General features: G+C 43.1%; 1 protein-coding gene across 3 annotated transcripts in view; it reads left to right on the forward strand.

Annotated features, from left to right (window-relative positions):
• The window catches only part of ATP8A1 (ATPase phospholipid transporting 8A1), a 245,376-nt gene that overhangs the window by 106,102 nt on the left and 117,714 nt on the right, over nt 1-21,560 (forward strand). For all 3 annotated transcript variants that reach the window (XM_084625418.1, XM_084625417.1, XM_084625419.1), the window contains 2 exons: nt 8,505-8,574; nt 9,679-9,763. In XM_084625418.1, the coding sequence (XP_084481544.1) occupies nt 8,505-8,574; nt 9,679-9,763 (155 nt within the window). The remainder of the gene's footprint in view (nt 1-8,504; nt 8,575-9,678; nt 9,764-21,560) is intronic.

The raw sequence follows: 21,560 nt of genomic DNA on the forward strand, positions 1-21,560 counted from the left end.
CTCAGCTTTCGAAAGCCCTCTCCCTCCACATGGTGAAGCACACACTGCCAGCAGTAAACTAATAGAACAGTGTGTGAGAAAACAGTTTCAAAGAGTGTTATGAAAAAACAGTGTTTCAGTCTGAATTCCCGGCTTAGTTCCCTTACTAGAGGCCTACTCCTGTGCTCGTTGAAGTCAGTAGCAAAGCTCCAATTGACTTGATTGGTGCAGGATCAAGACCAAACAACAAGATGTGTGGGAAGGTCCCCCTTCTGTCAGAGATTGGGCAAATTATATGCTTTCAGACTCCATGAGTAGTTGTACTCCCGTCAGAAAACTATGAAAAAAGTATGATTAATTGGACTAATACACAGTGGTAAAACAGAAAATGAAACAAAAAGGGAAAAGAGAAATAAATGGAAAAATAAAAATAATTTTGCAAAACAAAAACAGTCTACATTTGTTTCCATATTTTTTTCTAAAAATTTTGAAAAACAAAAATTTAAATTTTTCATGAAAAGTTTCAATTTTGAGAGGCCATTTTTTAATGAAAAAAATTGTTGGGAAAATTTAAGCCATTTCTCCTTAACAGTGACAAAAGCTAGACATTAACCAGATTCACCAGAATGCCTGCCACTGTGAGTTGTTCAGCAGAACCAGACTTTTGCTGAAATTATGGCAGAGGAGAAAAGTGATTTTTTTTTTCAGTTTATTTCCTTATGCTGCAATTGATCTATTTTGGAATAGGTTTTTGCTGCTGTTGCTCCCCCATTAGTTATATGTCATTCACTATGAGGAATGTATATGGAGAAAAGATAACTACACTATTCCAGTAAACTGGTGACAGTATAGTTCAGTGACTGGAACCCCCTTAAGTTAATGAAATTCCTATGGTAGACTAATAATAAAACAGTGTGGGGAGTAGAACCTGACGTCAGTTAGGAGGACCTTATCTGATCATCACTAAAGTAGTTTATATCATACTTGCACACATCCAGATACAAAGTTTGCTCGGATGTATTGAGTTGAGGCTAAAAAGAGCTGGGGATAGTTCCACAGTTTTCCTGCAGACTGAGAGTCTTAGTGATGATACAAATTATAGCTGAAAGGCATGTTGAGTTCAGCCATTACGGTAGGTACTCCAGGGACAGGCCTAAAATGAACTTGGTTAGCTTAGAGGGGAATGGGGTAGTAGGGTGATGTATATACCAGTTCCTACCTCATTTTTATCCTAAAACATGCATCTAAATGAGAATACTCAAAATGAGGGTATCTTCAGTGTGGGGCTTCTCTTATAAGTTGAGTGAACTGAAAAGTGGGTGCTCTCTCCCTCCCTTTCTCATCCTGGACTAAAGCCAGCCAATATCTTCCAGCTAGGGCTTAGCAGCACAAGCAAGGTTGGATGTCTCATTAACGAACTGTGGTTTTTTGGGTTTTTTTTCTAATTTTCAAAACTGGATGCCTAAGGTAATGTTCCTAAATCCATATTTAAGCTCCTCAACACTGTAGTTTTATAGCCTCACAGCCCAAGCCCCATGAACCTGAGTCAGCTAACGTGGACCAGCCATGGGTGTTGTATTGCAGTGTAGACATACCCAAAGGGTCTTTACAAGAATGCTCATAGCCCCTATGTTTACCTTAAAGGGGAAGGACTAAGTTTGGGATATTTGAAAGCTCTTAACATTGACCTAACTGGTTCTATTGAAGTCAATAATAAAACTCCCATTGACTTCAGTGGCAGAGTTATGCCAGTGCAGAGTATATTAGAGTGCTGATTGTCCATTCCTTCTTGGACAATATTTTAATAAGACCTTGGACCTAGGATTCATCCTAGTAGATATAAAAAAACTATAGAGATCTTTCAGTCACATATGTATGTTCTCCTATAGAAAAGAACAAAATGTTCTTTTCCCAACAAAAGTTGATTCCAGTGATAGATGACAATAACAGAGCCAGAGGTCACCTCAAAGGTTGGCACTGCCTTTCAGTGATGTTTATTCTTCATCTTCATCACCAGGACACACTGTCTCCATCAAGCTGAGCCTTTTCCCCTCAGTTCACAAAGGTTGGAAAAAGGTGTCTCTCTACAGACTAGAGAGCTCCAATACATCCACCTCAAACATGGCAATGACCTGGTCAGTTGCATCTGAACCAGCCTTTACAAATGTAATGCACCACCTTGTTCCTACTGGGCATACTGGAGACCTCCTTCCAGGGGACCCAGGAGTTGATCTCCTTCTTATCTTTCAAGGAAGTGCCGAAGGTCTCAATCCCCTTTTGCATATATTGGCAGATGCCTGGCTGCAAACAGGGAAGAACAGGAGCAACTAGAAGGAGGGACAGGCACTGGAGTCTCAGGAGCAACATCTTTCATCTCTGAGACCTGTTATCATCCTCTCCTGGTGAAGTGGTGTTTTTCAGGTCTGGTACTGGCACCTGATGACAGGAGCTGCTCTCTATCTAAGTTCATCAGTGCCTGCTAGCGTAGCGCTCCTTATCTATAGGGGCTTCTTATCAGTGGTTCTCAAAGTGGGTCCCAGCCCTATTTTAATGAGGTCACCTGGGCTGGCATTAGACTTGCTGGGAGCCAAAGCTGAAGCCTGAGCCCCACCGCCCAGTGCCGAAGCCCAAGGGCTTCAGCCCTGGGTGGCAGAGTTCAGATAACAGGCCTCCTGGCTGAAGCTGAAGCCCTTGGTCTTCAGCTTTGCTCCTGCCCAGCGTGGTGGGGCTTTGGCTTTGGCTCCCTCAACTGGGACATTGGGGCTTGGGACAGCACAGGGTTTGGTCCCCCTTCGTAGGGTCATGTAGTAATTTTTGTTGTCGGAAGGGGATCATGGTGCAATGAAGTTGGAGAGCCCCTGTCTTAGATCAAGCTAAAACCCTGTGGCAGACATCAACTAAACTGCCTCTTCTGGCTAAAGGAGCAGAACAAAAATGTTGGATACCCCAAAATGTGTTTGAGCGGTGTTACATACATTCTGCAGTTTATGAAAAGTTCAGACAGATTAAGAGCACCCCAAAGGCAAAGATTCCAAAAATTTAGACCTATTTGGAAGAAAGACCTATTCATCAGCATCACTGCAACTTTATTCATGGCCATCACTATGACCACACACAGATCAAGGATTTGCCCCTTGAGGGCACAGACTTACTCATTGTGTATATGGATGACACACTGCGCTCCCTCAGAGATTCCAGAGTACTTCATTCCTTGGTCATCTGCATTTCAGCCCCAAACTATGTGCCCTTTAGATATCAGAGGCAATCCAGGCAGAAGATACCTACATTTCCCCTTCACAGATTTTTTGATACCTGCGCAGGAAGAAGCCAACATTTTCTTGAAGGAGACTATCTTCCTTGACCATTGGTTATTCTACACCTGCTTCCAGGCAGCAGGTTTGATGCAAGGGTCGAGAGCCATGCTTGAGCTACTTAGGACCCAGCCCTGCCTTTTGGGTGCTATCTTGCTTTCTTCCATCAGTCATGACCTATGATAACAGACATTTAAGCACTAGAAGTAGTCTCCCTCCCATGGCTATTCCATCTAATTTCATTCCTTATTTTAGGAACCCCCACCTCCCACATACATTCACCCTCCTTCCCAATCCCTCTTCAGGTAACCTCACAAAAAATAGCTAAAGGAAGAAGTGGCTCCTGTACTTAATCTAGGAGCCACGGAAGAGAAACCTCTGGAGTACAAGGGAAGAGGCTTCTACTCCTGGTATTTCCGTATCCCAAAGAAAAAAGGGGATATTTGTCCTGTCCTAGACCTGAGACACCTGAACAAATATACACACTATCACAGATTCCTCTGCCATCCCTTCCCTTCAGGCTCAAGACTGGTTCATGGCTCTCAGGCTACAAGATGCATATGTCCATATTTCCAGCCAGCCCACAGGAAGTACCTGTGATTCACAAGAGGCCTAATGACTACTAATACAGAGTGCTACTATGTGGTCTATCCACAGCACCGAGAGGCTTTACAAAATATCTAGCTGTTGTATCAGCACATCTGAGGAGATTAGGCATTAAGGATTATCCATATCTAGACTATTGTCTGATCAAAGGCTGATATCATCAGGAAGTCACCACAGCCCTGAACTATGTCTTTCACCTATTCAGACAGCTGAGATTCATGGAGAATTATGGAAAAAAAAGTCTCATCTCTTCACAAATTATAGAATTAATAGGAGCCCACATCATCTTCTGAGAGGTATGTTTTTGTTAATTTGTAGTCAGAGTTGTTTTTCTTCAAGCTGTAGTCACCAATATCAAATCATATGCTACAAATACAATCAGAAACTGCCTCATACTTATGGGCAACATGTCAGCTTGTGTGTGTGTGATGCCACTAGCCAAACTTCAACCACATCCATTACAAGGCTGGCTAAGATCAGTGTATCATCATACAAGACATCAAATTAATATGTGAATTGTGATCTCAGCTCACAACCTGTCTGCACTGAGCTGGTCATTACACTCCAGGAACGTTTGGATGGAGGTGCACTTCTCCACACCTCCACCTGAAAAGATGTTGATCACAGATGCAACAGGAACAGGTTGGGATAAACACCGGAACACCTGCAGATACAATGGACTTGGTCTCAAAAGGACTTGATTCTTCAAATAAATATCCTAAAAATATGAGCAGTCAGATTAGCTTACATAGTGTTCCACCCTGCTCTACAGAATTCTACAGTGCAAATTATTAAGACAACTCATCTGCAATGTACTCTATAAACAAGCAAGGAGGCACCTGTGCATCACCCCTGTGTCAGGAATTAATCACATTATGAACATGGTGTCAACAACATGGGATAACCCCAATTTCTCTTCATCCTCCAGGAGTCAGCAACAGTCTGCCAGACTGCCTAAGTAGACAATCCATCACCAATCACAAATTGTCATCATCAAACCAATATTTCATCAGTAACTAAATCTCATTATAGTTTTTTGTCCCAAAAGACAACATGAAATGTACAATGTTTTGTTCCTGAGTGTCTGGGCCAGGAAGTATGCAGTTAGGTCTAGTGGTTAGCGACCTGGTTCCAGGAGGAGTGTTGGGGCTGGGACATAGGGGGCCAGCTCTGATAGTTTGTGACCTGTTTCAGGCGGATCATGTTCAGGTTACCAGGAACCAGGCAGGAGTCAGATGAACTAATTTGGATGGGATCAGATACTATTTGGGTCACCAAGAGTCAGGCCAAGGTCAGGATACCAGGAATCAGGCAGGTCAGAGTCTGTAGGGCTGAGCAAGGGATCTGAGCAGCAGCCAATTAGAGCCCAGTTGTGCAGACAACTTTTTGTGCCTCTCTTTGGGTTAAATAGGAAGCTCTGGCAAATCAGAGGTCCAAATGTTGCTCCAGTCAGAGCCCAGGGGAGGCCTCCCTGGTGTAACGTCAGGTTTCATGATCTCAGCACTCAGGGCTTGTCTTCACTACGCAGCTAAATCGATGCCACTGCCATTGATGCAGCTGCGTTAATTTGGGTCTGGTGAAGATGCACTAAGTCGATGGGAGAGCACTGTCCTGTCGACTTCAGTACTCCCCATCACTGCTCTCCAATCCACATGAATTGTATAGACACCGCTTTTAAGTCGATGTTAGTTACGTTGACCAAGTTATACAACTTAACTAGCGTCACTTAGATCAATTACAGCTTTAGTGTAGGCAAGGCCTATTTAGTTAGTTAGTAGTGAGCCACTGGGTAAGAGCAGGGAGGCAACAGTCAACTGGGAACCATGTGGACCCAAGTTCAAGACCTGTGGGGTCATGACATGGGTGGCATGAGTCTGGGATCATTACAAGATGCTTTCCTTACTGTGGGATCAGGATTTCATGTACATATTTCCACCAATTCCAAATCCTGATAGCCTGAATTTTCTCGGCCAATATGAAGCTAACAGATCTCCTCAAAATGTCTGTCCAGCCTCCCATACCACTTTGGTTCTCCAAACATACTATCACAGAACAAAAGGCCAAAACTTAATTCAGACCCAAAGTCACTACATCTGGCAGCCTGGATGTTGGTTGGTTTAGTACTACTGACAGAGATTGCTCTCTACAAGTGCCTTTTGCTAAGTAAAAAGTTTCCGAATGGAAAACTTACTCTTCTAAATGGAAAATATTTTCAGATTTGTGCAGCCCAACACAACCTTGACCTGTTGAAGACCCTCATACCAAAATTATTTAACTATATTCTGAATCTGTAACACTGTTGACTCTTTCAGTTCCATGAAAAACTACATTGCAGTGATCTCAGTATGCCACCCGTAGTACTGTTATACTCAGTTTTTATACCCCACAGTACCCAGATTTCTAAAGGGGTTATGGCATACTTTAGGGAATCCCTTCTGATATGGGATCTTAATGTTGTCCTTAGAAATTTAATGGTTCCCCCTTTCATTCCTCTTTCTGAATGCTCTTTAAACTCCTTACTTTTAAGATGGCCTTTTTAGTCACAGTTACATCAGCCAGGAAGGTTAATGAACTCCAAACTTTCATGGCGAACCCATTTTATGCAACATTCCACAAAGATAAGATGGTGGTAAGACCTCACTCCAAATTTATTCCCACTGCTCTGTCAGACTTTAATTTGAACCAATCTATTAATTTACCTGTTTTCTTTCCAAAACCCCATTTCTTCCTGATAGATAAGAAACTCCACACTTTGGACATTCAAGAGTTTTGTTAAACTATCTTAACAGGACAAGGCCTGTGGTTCTTAGAGATACTGTTGTCTGTGTAGATCCCTCCATCTTTGTTTTTTTCTGAGACCACCTTATCTAGGATTCTGAATTAGTGAGGGAACTAAGAGATGGTTGTGGCTGCTCTGCTCTTTGTGCTACTGGGTCAGGAAACACGAGGACATGCATATTGCAGGCATGGGCCAATGGAAAGTGCTCTTGTGTGCTCAGGGTGTGTGTGCACCTAAAGTGGGATCCCACAGACAACAACATCTTGAAGAGCCACGGATGCTACAAGGATAAGTACTTATCTTTTCTTCAAGATAGTCAATGCACATTTCCACCTTTGGATGCATCCCTTGATGCCTCTGGGGTTCAAGAACCTTCTATAAAGTAGTGCCCTTCGGTGATGTGTAAGTGTTCTCTCCTGGCCCAAAATATTTAAAAGGTCTGGGCATCTCAACCACCTCACTTCCTTCTTTTCTACAACTAGCTGTGGGTGTGGGAACCTTCTGTGCATCGCTGGAATGAATTTTGGGGTTTGAGCCAAAATTCCCTTAAGTTACAGTGTAATATACAAGCTAGGTAGTTGCAAAAAGAAAAGGAGTACTTGTGGCACCTTAGAGACTAACCAATTTATTAGAGCATAAGCTTTCGTGAGCTACAGCTCACTTCATCAGATGCATATCGTGGAAACTGCAGCAGACTTTATATATACACAGAGAATATGAAACAATACCTCCTCCCACCCCACTGTCCTGCTGGTAATAGCTTATCTTTAGCTATCTAAAGATATCTATCTAAAGATAAGCTATCTATCTAAAGATAAGCTATTACCAGCAGGACAGTGGGGTGGGAGGAGGTATTGTTTCATATTCTCTGTGTATATATAAAGTCTGCTGCAGTTTCCACGATATGCATCTGATGAAGTGAGCTGTAGCTCACGAAAGCTTATGCTCTAATAAATTGGTTAGTCTCTAAGGTGCCACAAGTACTCCTTTTCTTTTTGCGAATACAGACTAACACGGCTGTTACTCTGAAAGCTAGGTAGTTGCACATTTAGACCCATATCCTCAGGTGCTGCCAAGGTGTATCCAGTGCAGGACCCAAAGGAGGGGAAGGACGACACAAAGGTGACTTAAGGCAACTTTTATGCCTCCTCCCTCCCACCCTAGTTTTGAAGGCAACTGAATGCTGATTCAGCCTTCAGCATAAGTTAGAACATACTCCAGGGTTATTTTAATTTATGACTGCTTGTAAAGGTTCCCTAGGGGTCATTGTGCTGTCTGGAGATGAACAGAACACAATTCACTCTAGGCAAGCTCCATTCTTTCCCCAGCACATCTCCAACTTATCCCCTGTCCCATTCAGCAGTACTTGAGTGTAATGGGGTCTTGAGGTCTTGCACCTATGACACACCTCGTGCCCATGGAAGAAGGAGCTGAGGTGGTCCAGAGTACATGACTTTTTTTATAATCTTGCTCCAAATATTTCGTGCTCTGTGAGGGCACTCATTAGGTGTCATTGGGTACTGCTTCACTGAAGGTTCCTATACCTCAGTGTGCCCTGGAATGCTTCCTGCAAGTGGGGATGTGCAGAGAGAACACATTCAAAAGACTACAGTTACTGTGGTAAGTAACCATTTTTTCTTCATTTCTGCCCCCAGTTTCATGGAGGAGGAGGAAAAGCTAGTGGTAGGACTAGTAGATTTATATACTGTACAATTAGTATGATGTGTATCTATAAATATATAAATGCACATTTTCAAGTATTCTATTTTTTATTGATGGATGAAAAAGGTTGGTGATGTTGATGGATTGCAATGTTATCTCTCTTCCAGCACTAGGAAAAGAATGTCTGTGATTGTTCGCACACCATCAGGGAAATTAAGACTGTACTGTAAAGGAGCGGTAAGATTTATTTTAGTTAAATTACCATACAGTAATGTGAATCTGTTAATTTGTAAATGAGTATGCTATAGACATACAGAAAAATAAATAATTGAAATAATTACAGTATGCAGTTATTGCACGATCAGCCGAAGTCAGATCATCTAAAATTTAAAAAACTCTGGGTTTCAGTCATGACTTTTTTCAATTTAATTAGCTATATTATATATTAAAATTATGTACCAGGATTAAGAGCTAAATTGTGAGTTGTACTACATGACTGTCTGGGGAAAATAGGAACCCTCCCCACTGTACATCTCTACTTGGGATACCCAGACCACTGCTCACCTATTTATTCCTTCTCTGGAGCAGATGGGAAGGGAATTGCCAGGGAATGGGTGGAGCCTTAGCTCTACCCCCTGTTCACTAGCCCAAGGAGGAGAGAGGAAATAATAATTTACTGATAATATTAGGTCAACAGTAAATTATTGTTCCTTTGGAGTAAGGTATGTCTGAGTCACAACTCATCCTAGAATGGTGCTGTTTGTACACCATGTGCCTAAAGTGATTCATCAAAGGAATTACTGATCTGAAATCAGTTTTAAAACCAGTTCTTCAATGTTTATAAAAATTGAATATAGGATTGATGATATTCAACATTCCTTATCCTTCCAAATGAAAATTAATGAAATAATGTTATTGTGTAACTCTATGCACAGCTTTTTTGTTGGCCAAGTAGAAGTGAGAATGAAAGCTACTAAGCATCAGTTTCACTCTGTACTTAAATTTGGGGTAGAGGGAGAGCAAAGGAACATGAAGGGTGGAGTAAGGGGAGAAAAGTATGTATGAAAGGTGAGGAGAAATAAAAATACAGAAAACCCCAAAATAATTCCAGATTAGGAGAAGGTGTGGAGATCTACAGACCCTGAGGGCTCAGAAAGTCCTCCTCTTTTCTCCCCTCCAGAACAGAAATATACTTCTATTTGTGTTGCTTGGCCCTGAAATACTTTGATATAGTGTTACATATTTTTTCTGCCTATTTTCCAGAATTTCTGTTATTGTTGCCACATCAGTGAAACCTGCTTGCTTTGGTTTATTGTACCTTTTGTTCTGTTTGCATTGTAGGATACAGTAATTTATGACCGTCTGGCCGAGAGTTCAAAATACAAGGAAATTACTTTAAAACATTTAGAGCAGTTTGCTACAGAAGGTGAGTAATAGTGCTTGATATAAAACAATATGAAATAATACCTCTCAATTCTCATAGGTACTATAAATTTCAGCTTTTATTATATGGTTATAATTTATTATATGTATGTTTATTAAACTCCTGTAGCCTCTGAAAAAGATGGTCCCTTTCCTGAAGAGACTATGTTCACAAATCTAGACAGATAAAACAGGTAGAATCCGCCGAAGTAGAGGCTTTTAAAATTCAGTTGTGCAGTTGAAATGTATTATGGAGTCACAGCAGTGATTCCATTAAATTAGAATGCAGACTCTTTTGCAACCTTTAATTTTGATCTCTCCCAACCTCTAACTTTTGGGAAGGAGAGGAAGGAGGTTGGAGGGAGTGGGATGTGGATGGTTCAGGAATCAATGTTGACACTATGATGACCTTGCACAGAGAGGCCATCCATCCACCCCATGCAGTTAAGTTTGCTTTAAGGCTGCTTTATATTACAGGAGTGAATCCATTACTGATAACACCAGGGATTCCTCCCATACCCACCTCAATTGTCATGTCTCTGTATCCCCAGTAGTCTAGCAGAATCATCTCTCTAACAACTATTCAGTGGCCATTGAAGGGATATATTTGGGTTCACAAATAAGAATCTATAAGTGGCTTGAAAAGGCTGTCTATAAAGACAATAAGTACCTATCCTCATCAAACAATGGATACTTTAAACAAAATTAAAAGTCACTAGAAAACACCACACTTTTGATGCAGGCAGGAAAGAAACCTCTGCAATAGAAAATACTGATATCGTATACACCCTTGCTTTTAGATAGCACTTTGCTTTTAGATAGCACTTTTCATCAGTAGATCTTAAAAGCACTTTACAAAGGAGGTAAGTATCATTACCTCAATTTTACAGAAGGGGAAACTGAGGCATATAAGTAAAATGACTTTCTGAAGGTCACCCAGCAGGCCCCTAGAAGAGCCAGGAATAGAACCTAGATCTCCTGAGTCCCAATCCAGTGGGCCACAGTGCTTCCCAGATGCTGCTCTGAAGTCTTTCTGTGCCTGATAGAGGAAAGCAAGTTGGTCATGGGTTATAACATACAATAAAGGACCATAGTATTCTAATTCATCCGTGCAACAGGAAAAGATGGATGTATAAGGAGCAAAATTAAGGTTATTACAGGAAACTCAACTGCAGATGTTCCTTCATTTTGATATAACTTTCATAAAATTTGTTTCTAACTTCTTTAAGAAAATTTTAAGAGATTTATTTTACTAATTGTTCATGCAGCAAATAAAAACCTAATTAAATTATCAATATTTATAATTATCCATGGGGTTATAATGATTCTGCCCCCCTGGGTGCTGTAACACTGAAGGTGAAGCATAAACAATCTATTGTTAGCTCCTTTTGCAGAACAGATTGCAGGATTTTCTGGTTGTATGGTAGGAAATATAAATTAACCTCTGTTGTTCCTGAGGAAGTCCAGAGCCCTTTTTCCCTGCTTTGGTCCCAGATGAGAGAAATGGCTCCAGGCTGCTCTTCCCCCATTCCACAACTGCACCATTAGGCCACGGGGGTAGGGATGGACTTGGTTAGTACAATTGTTGGCCTGTTGGGGAGCACTGTCACTCCAGCCAGGTTTCTGCTGGTATTAACCACTCAAGCTGGGCTCTCCACATAGGATGCTCTTCTCCATCCTCTCTCTGGGCAGTTCCTCCCAGTGAGGGGGGAAAATAGTTCTGTATATCTTGGGTACTTATATGACCCCCATTACCACAGTAGGTGGCAATATCTTTATCCTTACAATATCCCTGAGAGGCAAAGAAGTACTCTTATCCCCATTTTACAGATAGAGAAGTGAGACACAGAAAGAATAAGTACTTTCCCAAGGTTACACAGGAAGTCTGCAGCAGAAAAAGGACTTGAACCCCAGTCTTGCAAGTCCTCTCTCTCTTTCTCTCGCTCTTCCTTTCCAGTCCACTTTCTCACTTTTACCCTTTCTTTCCCTCCTTTTCTCTGTGTGGAGTGCATGAGTGCAAGTTTTTAAAATCTGTGAGCACACTTAATCCTATTGAGCTGATAGGTTTTAAGATTGCCCTGAAAAACTCACGCATTCCACATAGAAAAAAACAACTGGGATAACAGTGGTCCTTGCTCCGTGAAAGTTTCCCAGTCTTCCTCTCCATGACTCCTGAGCCTTATAACACCTTGTAACATGCACATGTTGTCAAAATCACCCTGGTCAACATCCACTCTTTCAAAGACAAATTTCTTACTGTCTAGGAACTTATGAGTTTTACTTATCTGCGTACCCCATTTATAGAGTAATTATCATAGTACATCTAAGCTCTGTGCAATAAAACTACAGCACAAACCCTTATAAATAAAATTAAAGAACCAACAGAAACAAATATGTGTGAAAAGGCCTTGATATTTTGTTTTGATTGTGTGTTCCCTGATGTCCAAGGGAATCCATTAGACGTTCCCTTGGAGGCAAGGACATTCTTAAATCCTAAATTGAGGCACTTACCTTTAGTAAGTAGAGAGTTATGACCTGACCAAATCTTTTGAGACCTCTTACACCAAGAAACCCTATTTCTATTCCATTACTTTAGAGAGTTCTACTCCTCTTTCCCCTGTTTGTATCATCAAGCAATTGACCCCTTTGGTTGGTGTGGTGATACGATCACTGTATGATGGCCTAAGTGAAAACAAAAGCTAGCCTCAGGTCTGTTCCCTGTGTGTGTTCTTCACATTATGATTTGCATCAGGAGTGTTTGGGTAGCTTTAAATAGTTTTATATAATGCCCAAAGTATTATATTCAGAGTATCATACTAAGAAGGAACCCTAAAATACAAATAGGCTATGGAAATAAACAAAAACTTGTCAGATAGCTGGTAGTGCAGCAGCCTAATGCTCCTGATGAGTAAATCTTTGATTGCTTGGATCTCGGTGTCTGGGTTGCTTAGAAACTTCAAAAAAAAATGTACTGGACAGGACAGCTGAAATGTAACACGGTGTGAAGCTTAGCCTTCCACATCTAGGATACTGGTTTGAATCAAGGCTATCTAGGTAGTGGCTGAAAAGTGTTTGTTATTTGATAATCCATATGAAATGAATCTAAGGTCTCAATCCAGATCTTAGTGGATAATTGTCCTCCTCCAGATCACCAGCACAATTGGCAATCTCAGCAGAGAGGTTGGGGATTGAGCTGACATGAAAACTAAATTTTGTGCCTCCTCTAGACATAGTGTACTTCCATGTCCTTGTAGGGAAGTGTGTACTACTGCTCTTGCACCCCTCATGTCTTTTTCTCAAGAACAGTCAATCAGTGACCTCACAAGCACTGAATTCATTGTTTTTTTAAAAAAAGCATTCTTCATTCTGTAATACATTAAAGAAGAATTCAGTATTTATTATTGCACCAAATTTAAATACTGCCAATGACATTACACCATTTCTTTCATGTTTCCATTCATGTGGCAATACAGTATGTCCTTGGCATTTGCTACACGTATTTGCTACATTGTTCAGAATGAAGTGGTTAGCATTGCTGGCATTTACATTTAAGCATTTAATACATTTCATTGTTAATACCCATGTAGATGAATGGAAGAACTGTATAATTCTTTTTGGTCTTGTTCCAATCTGTCAAGAAGCAGACTCAATAAGATTCTCAATTTTTTTTAAGATTCTTTGCGGTCAGTATGCAAGTAAGTTTATTTTTAAAAAATAAAGTTTAGATTCTGGAGACCAGCAAATTCCTTGGAAAATACTAGCTCTGTAGATATTCCACATGCACTCATTGCTGTTTTTCCACTTCATCATCTGATTGGTGGATTGTGAAAAGATATTGAGAAAGATTTTAATATCCAAGTTGTACAATCCTTGCCACCTTTTTCTCTCCTATTCATTTTTCTGGACCCATCTCATAGGACTCTTCTTATGAGAAAAATTCAGTCCATTTCTTAGTGTAATACTTCTGCCAGGTTGTACTGATAGTAACAAAGCCCAGGTTCAATATCTAGGGTTTCCACTTAACATTACAAAACAGATCTGGTTTGAGCCCCCACCCAATAATCTGGAAAAACTAAACACCATCCCTGGGCACCTCTGAGAGGCAATACTTTCCCACTCACACACACAGTCTGTGTATAAAAAAAGAAAACTTTTATTAAAAGGAAGAGGGAACTCAGCATTAATTTGAGAAAACACCACCACAACAATTCAAAAGTGTGCAAACCACAAGTAAACACCCACCCCACAGTACGATGAGCCGTGTCCTTTGCCTCAGTTTCCCACCTGCGATGTGGAAGTCTGACAGACTAATGTTCCCTTAACACATCATTCCCCTTCCCCTCTTCTGCATGCCATTCATAGATGGTTGTCCAAAGTTAGCTAAGTCCCATAATTCAGGGGTGTGTTCACATGGGTTCACTTCCCACCCCAAAAAGGGGGGAGGAGGAGTCAACCAATGCTGCTGCTCAGTGCTGCTGCAGCTGTTATCGCTGCTTGCTGCCACCTTTGCCTATACTCACGGCTGCTGCTTGCCGCTCCTGGAATGTCATGTTTTAAGGTTCCAGCACTTAGCCCCGTTCTTAGTGATTTCAGCTTTTAGTGATTTCAGTGGGTAGCAGAGAACCTCACTGCTACTGCAACCTCTGCATTGTCTTTCACACATCAGGTCTAAGGCTCAGCCTCTAGACCTGCTCATCAGTGATTTCAACAATAGCAATGACTGAGCAGAAACAAGGACTGTCTGATCAACTCTGCCTTTAAACACAGGAGAGGCAATGGCCAAATGGTATCTAGGACTCTTTAAACAGAGTCCACACTACCAGATAGGAACACCTCTCCCCATTCCTTCTGCCTTTCACTTGGCTTTTCCACCACTGACCCCTGCTTAGCGAACAGGGTTAAAGTTAGGGTGACCCTCTCAATCGAAGGGTGCTAAGTACAGTTCTGCTGCCCTTTACTCATACAATAAGGAAAACAACATTTCATTTTCCCTGCATTCAGTACTAAAATTTTAACTCAAAACATCCAAAAATGATCACTTTGGTAAAACTGGTCTGTGACCTTGTCATAAATATAAAGGGAAGGGTAAACCCCTTTGAAATCCCTCCTGGCCAGGGGAAAGCTCCTCTCACCTGTAAAGGGTTAAGAAGCTAAAGGTAACCTCGCTGGCACCTGACCAAAATGACCAATGAGGAGACAAGATACTTTCAAAAGCTGGGAGGAGGGAGAGAAACAAAGGGTTTGTGTGTCTGTCTGTAGTCGTCTTGGCCGGGGACAGAACAGGAATGGAGTCTTAGAACTTTTAGTAAGTAATCTAGCTAGGTATGTGTTAGATTATGATTTCTTTAAATGGCTGAGAAAAGAATTGTGCTGAATAGAATAACTATTTCTGTCTGTGTATCTTTTTTGTAACTTAAGGTTTTGCCTAGAGGGGTTCTCTATGTTTTTGAATCTAATTACCCTGTAAGATATACCATCCTGATTTTACAGGGGGGATTTCTTTATTTCTATTTACTTCTATTTTTTTATTAAAAGTCTTCTTGTAAAACACTGAATGCTTTTTCATTGTTCTCAGATCCAAGGGTTTGGGTTTGTGGTCACCTATGCAAATTGGTGAGGCTTTTTATCCAACATTTCCCAGGAAGGGGGGGGTGCAAGTGTTGGGAGGATTGTTCATTGTTCTTAAGATCCAAGGGTCTGGGTCTGTAGTCACCTAGACAAATTGGTGAGGCTTTTTACCAAACCTTGTCCAGGAAGTGGGGTGCAAGGTTTTGGGAAGTATTTTGGGGGGAAGGACGCGTCCAAACAGCTCTTCCCCAGTAACCAGTATTAGTTTGGTGGTGGTAGCAGCCATTCCAAGGATAACGGGGGTAATATTTTGTACCTTGGGGAAGTTTTGACCTAAGCTGGTAAAGATAAGCTTAGGAGGGTTTTCATGCAGGTCCCCACATCTGTACCCTAGAGTTCAGAGTGGGGGAGGAACCTTGACATGGAGAGAAACAAAGGGTTTGTGTGTCTGTCTGTAGTCGTCTTGGCCGGGGACAGAACAGGAATGGAGTCTTAGAACTTTTAGTAAGTAATCTAGCTAGGTATGTGTTAGATTATGATTTCTTTAAATGGCTGAGAAAAGAATTGTGCTGAATAGAATAACTATTTCTGTCTGTGTATCTTTTTTGTAACTTAAGGTTTTGCCTAGAGGGGTTCTCTATGTTTTTGAATCTAATTACCCTGTAAGATATACCATCCTGATTTTACAGGGGGGATTTCTTTATTTCTATTTACTTCTATTTTTTTATTAAAAGTCTTCTTGTAAAACACTGAATGCTTTTTCATTGTTCTCAGATCCAAGGGTTTGGGTTTGTGGTCACCTATGCAAATTGGTGAGGCTTTTTATCCAACATTTCCCAGGAAAGGGGGGGTGCAAGTGTTGGGAGGATTGTTCATTGTTCTTAAGATCCAAGGGTCTGGGTCTGTAGTCACCTAGACAAATTGGTGAGGCTTTTTACCAAACCTTGTCCAGGAAGTGGGGTGCAAGGTTTTGGGAAGTATTTTGGGGGGAAGGACGCGTCCAAACAGCTCTTCCCCAGTAACCAGTATTAGTTTGGTGGTGGTAGCAGCCATTCCAAGGATAACGGGGGTAATATTTTGTACCTTGGGGAAGTTTTGACCTAAGCTGGTAAAGATAAGCTTAGGAGGGTTTTCATGCAGGTCCCCACATCTGTACCCTAGAGTTCAGAGTGGGGGAGGAACCTTGACATGGTGGCACAGTGGTGGGATTAACCTGAAATCATTTTGAGATCCAGTTGAGATTTTTTGAACTAGAAATACAGATTTTAAAAAGGAATTTTTAGGAAGTCCAGAAGGCAGCTTTGAAACTGAAAGCAGCTTGGTTTCTCTCTGCTTTGTGGCCAAGCAGAGACAAAAGGGGATTATCTTGTGAATTGCAGGTTTTCTTGCCTGGAGGCAGGGTACTTAACTCCTGCAGGGAAATTCACAGTCTTCCAACCCAGAGGTTTTTTTTTTTCTTTTCTTCCTAAAAGTAAATAGGGGGTGTGTGCTCTACCCATTTGCCTGGAGACAAAAGTGGCAGGGTTTTTTTTTAGGATTTTGATTTTTTTTTCTGTTTTACAAGGAGCACAGGTTTGAAAAGAAATTTTTTTTTTCTTTGGGCTGGGTAAGCAGTTTTCCAAGTAGTTGGAGGTTTTTTGCTTTAATTTGGGCCCAGAGCAGAGACAAGGGAATTGTCTTTTTCTGTAGGCTGACAATCACTATCAGAGAATAGGTACTCTATTCCAGCACAGCAAAAGTTTACAGCCAAGTTTTGTTTATTTATTTCTAAACCTCGGGTGTAAAGTTAGTTAAAAACAGAGAGGTTAGAATGGCCAAATCCTCAGCTCGACTACAGCTGGAATTAGCCAAATTTCAGGCTGAGGAAAAACAAAGGGAACATGAAAGACAGATAGAACTCATGCGGCTGAAGGAGGAGGAGAAGGAAAAAGAGAGGAAGCATGTGGAGGAGATGGAGAGGATAAAGGCCCAGCAGAATATACCAACAAACCCTAGCAATCCTTCTCCAGGTACCACTTCCCATCCCAGAAAGTTCCCCACCTACAAGGCAGGTGATGATACTGAGGCCTTCTTAGAAAACTTCGAAAGGGCCTGCCTTGGGTACAACATCTCTACTGACCAATACATGGTAGAGCTGAGGCCGCAGCTCAGTGGACCCTTAGCTGAGGTGGCAGCTGAAATGCCTAAAGAACACATGAACAAGTATGAACTGTTTAAATCCAAGGCGAGAGTCAGAATGGGGATAACACCCGAGCAGTCTCGTCGGAGGTTCAGAGCCCTAAGGTGGAAACCAGACATGTCATTTACCCGACATGCCTACCACATTGTAAAACATTGGGATGCCTGGATATCAGGAGCAAGTGTTGGATCTCCAGTAAATTTGCCCTTCCTAATGCAAATGGAACAATTCTTAGAGGGTGTTCCTGAGGAAATAGAAAGATACATCCTAGATGGGAAACCCAAAACTGTAATTGAGGCAGGAGAGATTGGAGCCAGATGGGTGGAGGTGGCAGAGAAGAAGAAAACTGGTCGCAGTTGGAGCGGAGACCAGAAGGGACCACCCCAGACCACACCCTATTACCGGGGGCCGCCCAAAGCCCCACCTACCTCCCAAAGAACCCTCCAGACCCCTTATCGTCCCACCACCCCGTTCTCCAGCAACCCTCCTCGCCCCAGTGACCCGTCAGCTGGACGATGTTTTAAGTGTAACGAGCTGGGGCATGTAAAGGCCAACTGCCCCAAGAACCCAAACAGATTACAGTTCATTGCACCGGAATCACACCAGAGGTCCACAGGCCCAGATACCTCCCAGATACCCTTGGAGCGGAGGGAAACTGTGAGTGTGGGTGGGAAGAAGGTCACCGCGTGGAGGGACACCGGAGCACAAGTGTCAGCTATCCATGCTTCCTTAGTGGACCCCAATTTAATCAACCCAGAGATCCAAGTGACGATTCAACCCTTCAAGTCCAACTCTTTCAATTTGCCTACAGCCAAGTTGCCTGTCCAGTACAAGGGCTGGTCAGGAATGTGGACTTTTGCAGTCTATGATGATTATCCCATCCCCATGCTGTTGGGGGAAGACTTGGCCAATCATGTGAAGCAGGCCAAGAGGGTGGGAATGGTCACCCGCAACCAGGCTAAACAAGCCGTGAGGCCTAGCTCTGTTCCGGAAACTTCTATCAGGACCCAGTCAGAGGTGATGGACCTGGACCCCAGGCCAATGTCTGCAACAGCAGTAGTGGATCCAGTCCCAGAGACCCAGACGGAACCAGTCCCAGAACCGGAACCGGAACCAGCCGAACAACCAACACCAGACCCCGTGTCAGCACTGAATCCAGTACTTGCAACCTCAACACCAGAGGGCCCCACCGAACCTGAACTGGCAGCAGCCGATAACCCTACACAAGAGGCTCAGCCGGAGCCTGAATCCCAACATAGTGCACCAGCGGAGAGCGGTTCACAGTCAACAGAAACAGCTCCATCCCCTATATCGCTTCCAGAGGGACCAAGCCTAGGTCCACAATCCCATGAGGAACTGATGTCTCCAGCATCAAGGGAACAGTTCCAGACCGAACAAGAAGCAGATGAAAGCCTCCAGAGAGCTTGGACGGCGGCACGGAGCAACCCACCGCCTCTCAGCTCTTCTAATCGATCCAGGTTTGTTGTAGAAAGAGGACTTTTATACAAGGAAACTCTTTCTGGGGGACACCAGGAAGACTGGCATCCTCAGAGACAGTTGGTAGTTCCAACTAAATACCGGGCCAAGCTCTTGAGCTTAGCCCATGATCACCCTAGTGGCCATGCTGGGGTGAACAGGACCAAAGACCGTTTGGGGGGGTCATTCCACTGGGAGGGAATGGGCAAGGATGTTTCTACCTATGTCCAGTCTTGTGAGGTGTGCCAAAGAGTGGGAAAACCCCAAGACCAGGTCAAAGCTCCTCTCCAGCCACTCCCCATCATTGAAGTTCCATTTCAGCGAGTAGCTGTGGATATTCTGGGTCCTTTTCCGAAAAAGACACCCAGAGGAAAGCAGTACATACTGACTTTCATGGATTTTGCCACCCGATGGCCGGAAGCAGTAGCTCTGAGCAATACCAGGGCTAAAAGTGTGTGCCAGGCACTAGCAGACATTTTTGCCAGGGTAGGTTGGCCCTCCGACATCCTCACAGATGCAGGGACTAATTTCCTGGCAGGAACTATGAAAAACCTTTGGGAAGCTCATGGGGTAAATCACTTGGTTGCCACTCCTTACCATCATCAAACAAATGGCATGGTGGAGAAGTTTAATGGAACTTTGGGGGCCATGATACGTAAATTCGTAAATGAGCACTCCAATGATTGGGACCTAATATTGCAGCAATTGCTCTTTGCCTACAGAGCTGTACCACATCCCAGTTTAGGGTTTTCCCCATTTGAACTTGTATATGGCCGTGAGGTTAAGGGGCCATTGCAGTTGGTGAAGCAGCAATGGGAGGGATTTACACCTTCTCCAGGAACTAACATTCTGGACTTTATAACCAACCTACAAAACACCCTCCGAACCTCTTTAGCCCTTGCTAGAGAAAACTTACAGGATGCTCAAAAAGAGCAAAAAGCCTGGTATGATAAACATGCCAGAGAGCGTTCCTTCAAAGTAGGAGACCAGGTCATGGTCTTAAAGGCGCTCCAGGCCCATAAAATGGAAGCATCGTGGGAAGGGCCATTCGTGGTCCAGGAGCGCCTGGGAGCTGTTAATTATCTCATAGCATTCCCCACCTCCAACCGAAAGCCTAAGGTGTATCATATTAATTCTCTAAAGCCCTTTTATTCCAGAGAATTAAAGGTTTGTCAGTTTACAGCCCAGGGAGGAGACGACGCTGAGTGGCCTGAAGGTGTCTACTACGAAGGGAAATGTGCTGGTGGTGTGGAAGAGGTGAACCTCTCCATGACCCTTGGGCGTATGCAGCGACAGCAGATCCAGGAGCTGTGCACTAGCTACGCGCCAACGTTCTCAGCCACCCCAGGACTGACTGAACGGGCATACCACTCCATTGACACAGGTAATGCTCACCCAATTAGGGTCCAACCTTACCGGGTGTCTCCTCAAGCTAAAACTGCTATAGAACGGGAGATCCAGGATATGTTACAGATGGGTGTAATCCGCCCCTCTGAAAGTGCATGGGCATCTCCAGTGGTTCTAGTTCCCAAACCAGATGGGGAAATACGTTTTTGCGTGGACTACCGTAAGCTAAATGCTGTAACTCGCCCAGACAACTATCCAATGCCACGCACTGATGAACTATTAGAGAAACTGGGACGGGCCCAGTTCATCTCTACCTTGGACTTAACCAAGGGGTACTGGCAGGTACCGCTAGATGAATCTGCCAAGGAAAGGTCAGCCTTCATCACACATCTCGGGCTGTATGAATTTAATGTACTCCCTTTCGGGCTGCGAAATGCACCCGCCACTTTCCAAAGACTTGTAGATGGTCTCCTAGCGGGATTAGGAGAATATGCAGTCGCCTACCTTGACGATGTGGCCATATTTTCGGATTCCTGGGCAGACCACCTGGAACATCTACAAAAAGTCCTTGAGCGCATAAGGGAGGCAGGACTAACTGTTAAGGCTAAGAAGTGTCAAATAGGCCTAAACAGAGTGACTTACCTTGGACACCAGGTGGGTCAAGGAACTATCAGCCCCCTACAGGCCAAAGTGGATGCTATCCAAAAGTGGCCTGTCCCAAAGTCAAAGAAACAGGTTCAATCCTTCTTAGGCTTGGCCGGTTATTACAGACGATTTGTACCGCACTACAGCCAAATCGCTGCCCCACTGACAGACCTAACCAAAAAGAAACAGCCAAATGCTGTTCAGTGGACCGGAAAGTGTCAGAAGGCCTTTAACAAGCTTAAAGCGACACTCATGTCTGACCCTGTACTAAGGGCCCCAGACTTTGACAAACCGTTCCTAGTAACCACAGATGCATCCGAGCGTGGTGTGGGAGCAGTTTTAATGCAGAAAGGACCTGATCAAGAATTCCACCCTGTAGTGTTTCTCAGCAAAAAACTGTCTGAGAGGGAAAGCAACTGGTCAGTCACTGAAAAAGAATGTTATGCCATTGTCTACGCTCTGGAAAAGCTACGCCCATATGTTTGGGGACGGCGTTTCCACCTGCAAACCGACCATGCTGCACTAAAGTGGCTTCACACCGTCAAAGAAACTAACAGAAAACTTCTTCGGTGGAGTTTAGCTCTCC

Source organism: Lepidochelys olivacea (assembly GCF_965140295.1).
Source record: "Lepidochelys olivacea isolate rLepOli2 genome assembly, chromosome: 4".
NCBI lineage: Eukaryota > Metazoa > Chordata > Testudines > Cheloniidae > Lepidochelys > Lepidochelys olivacea.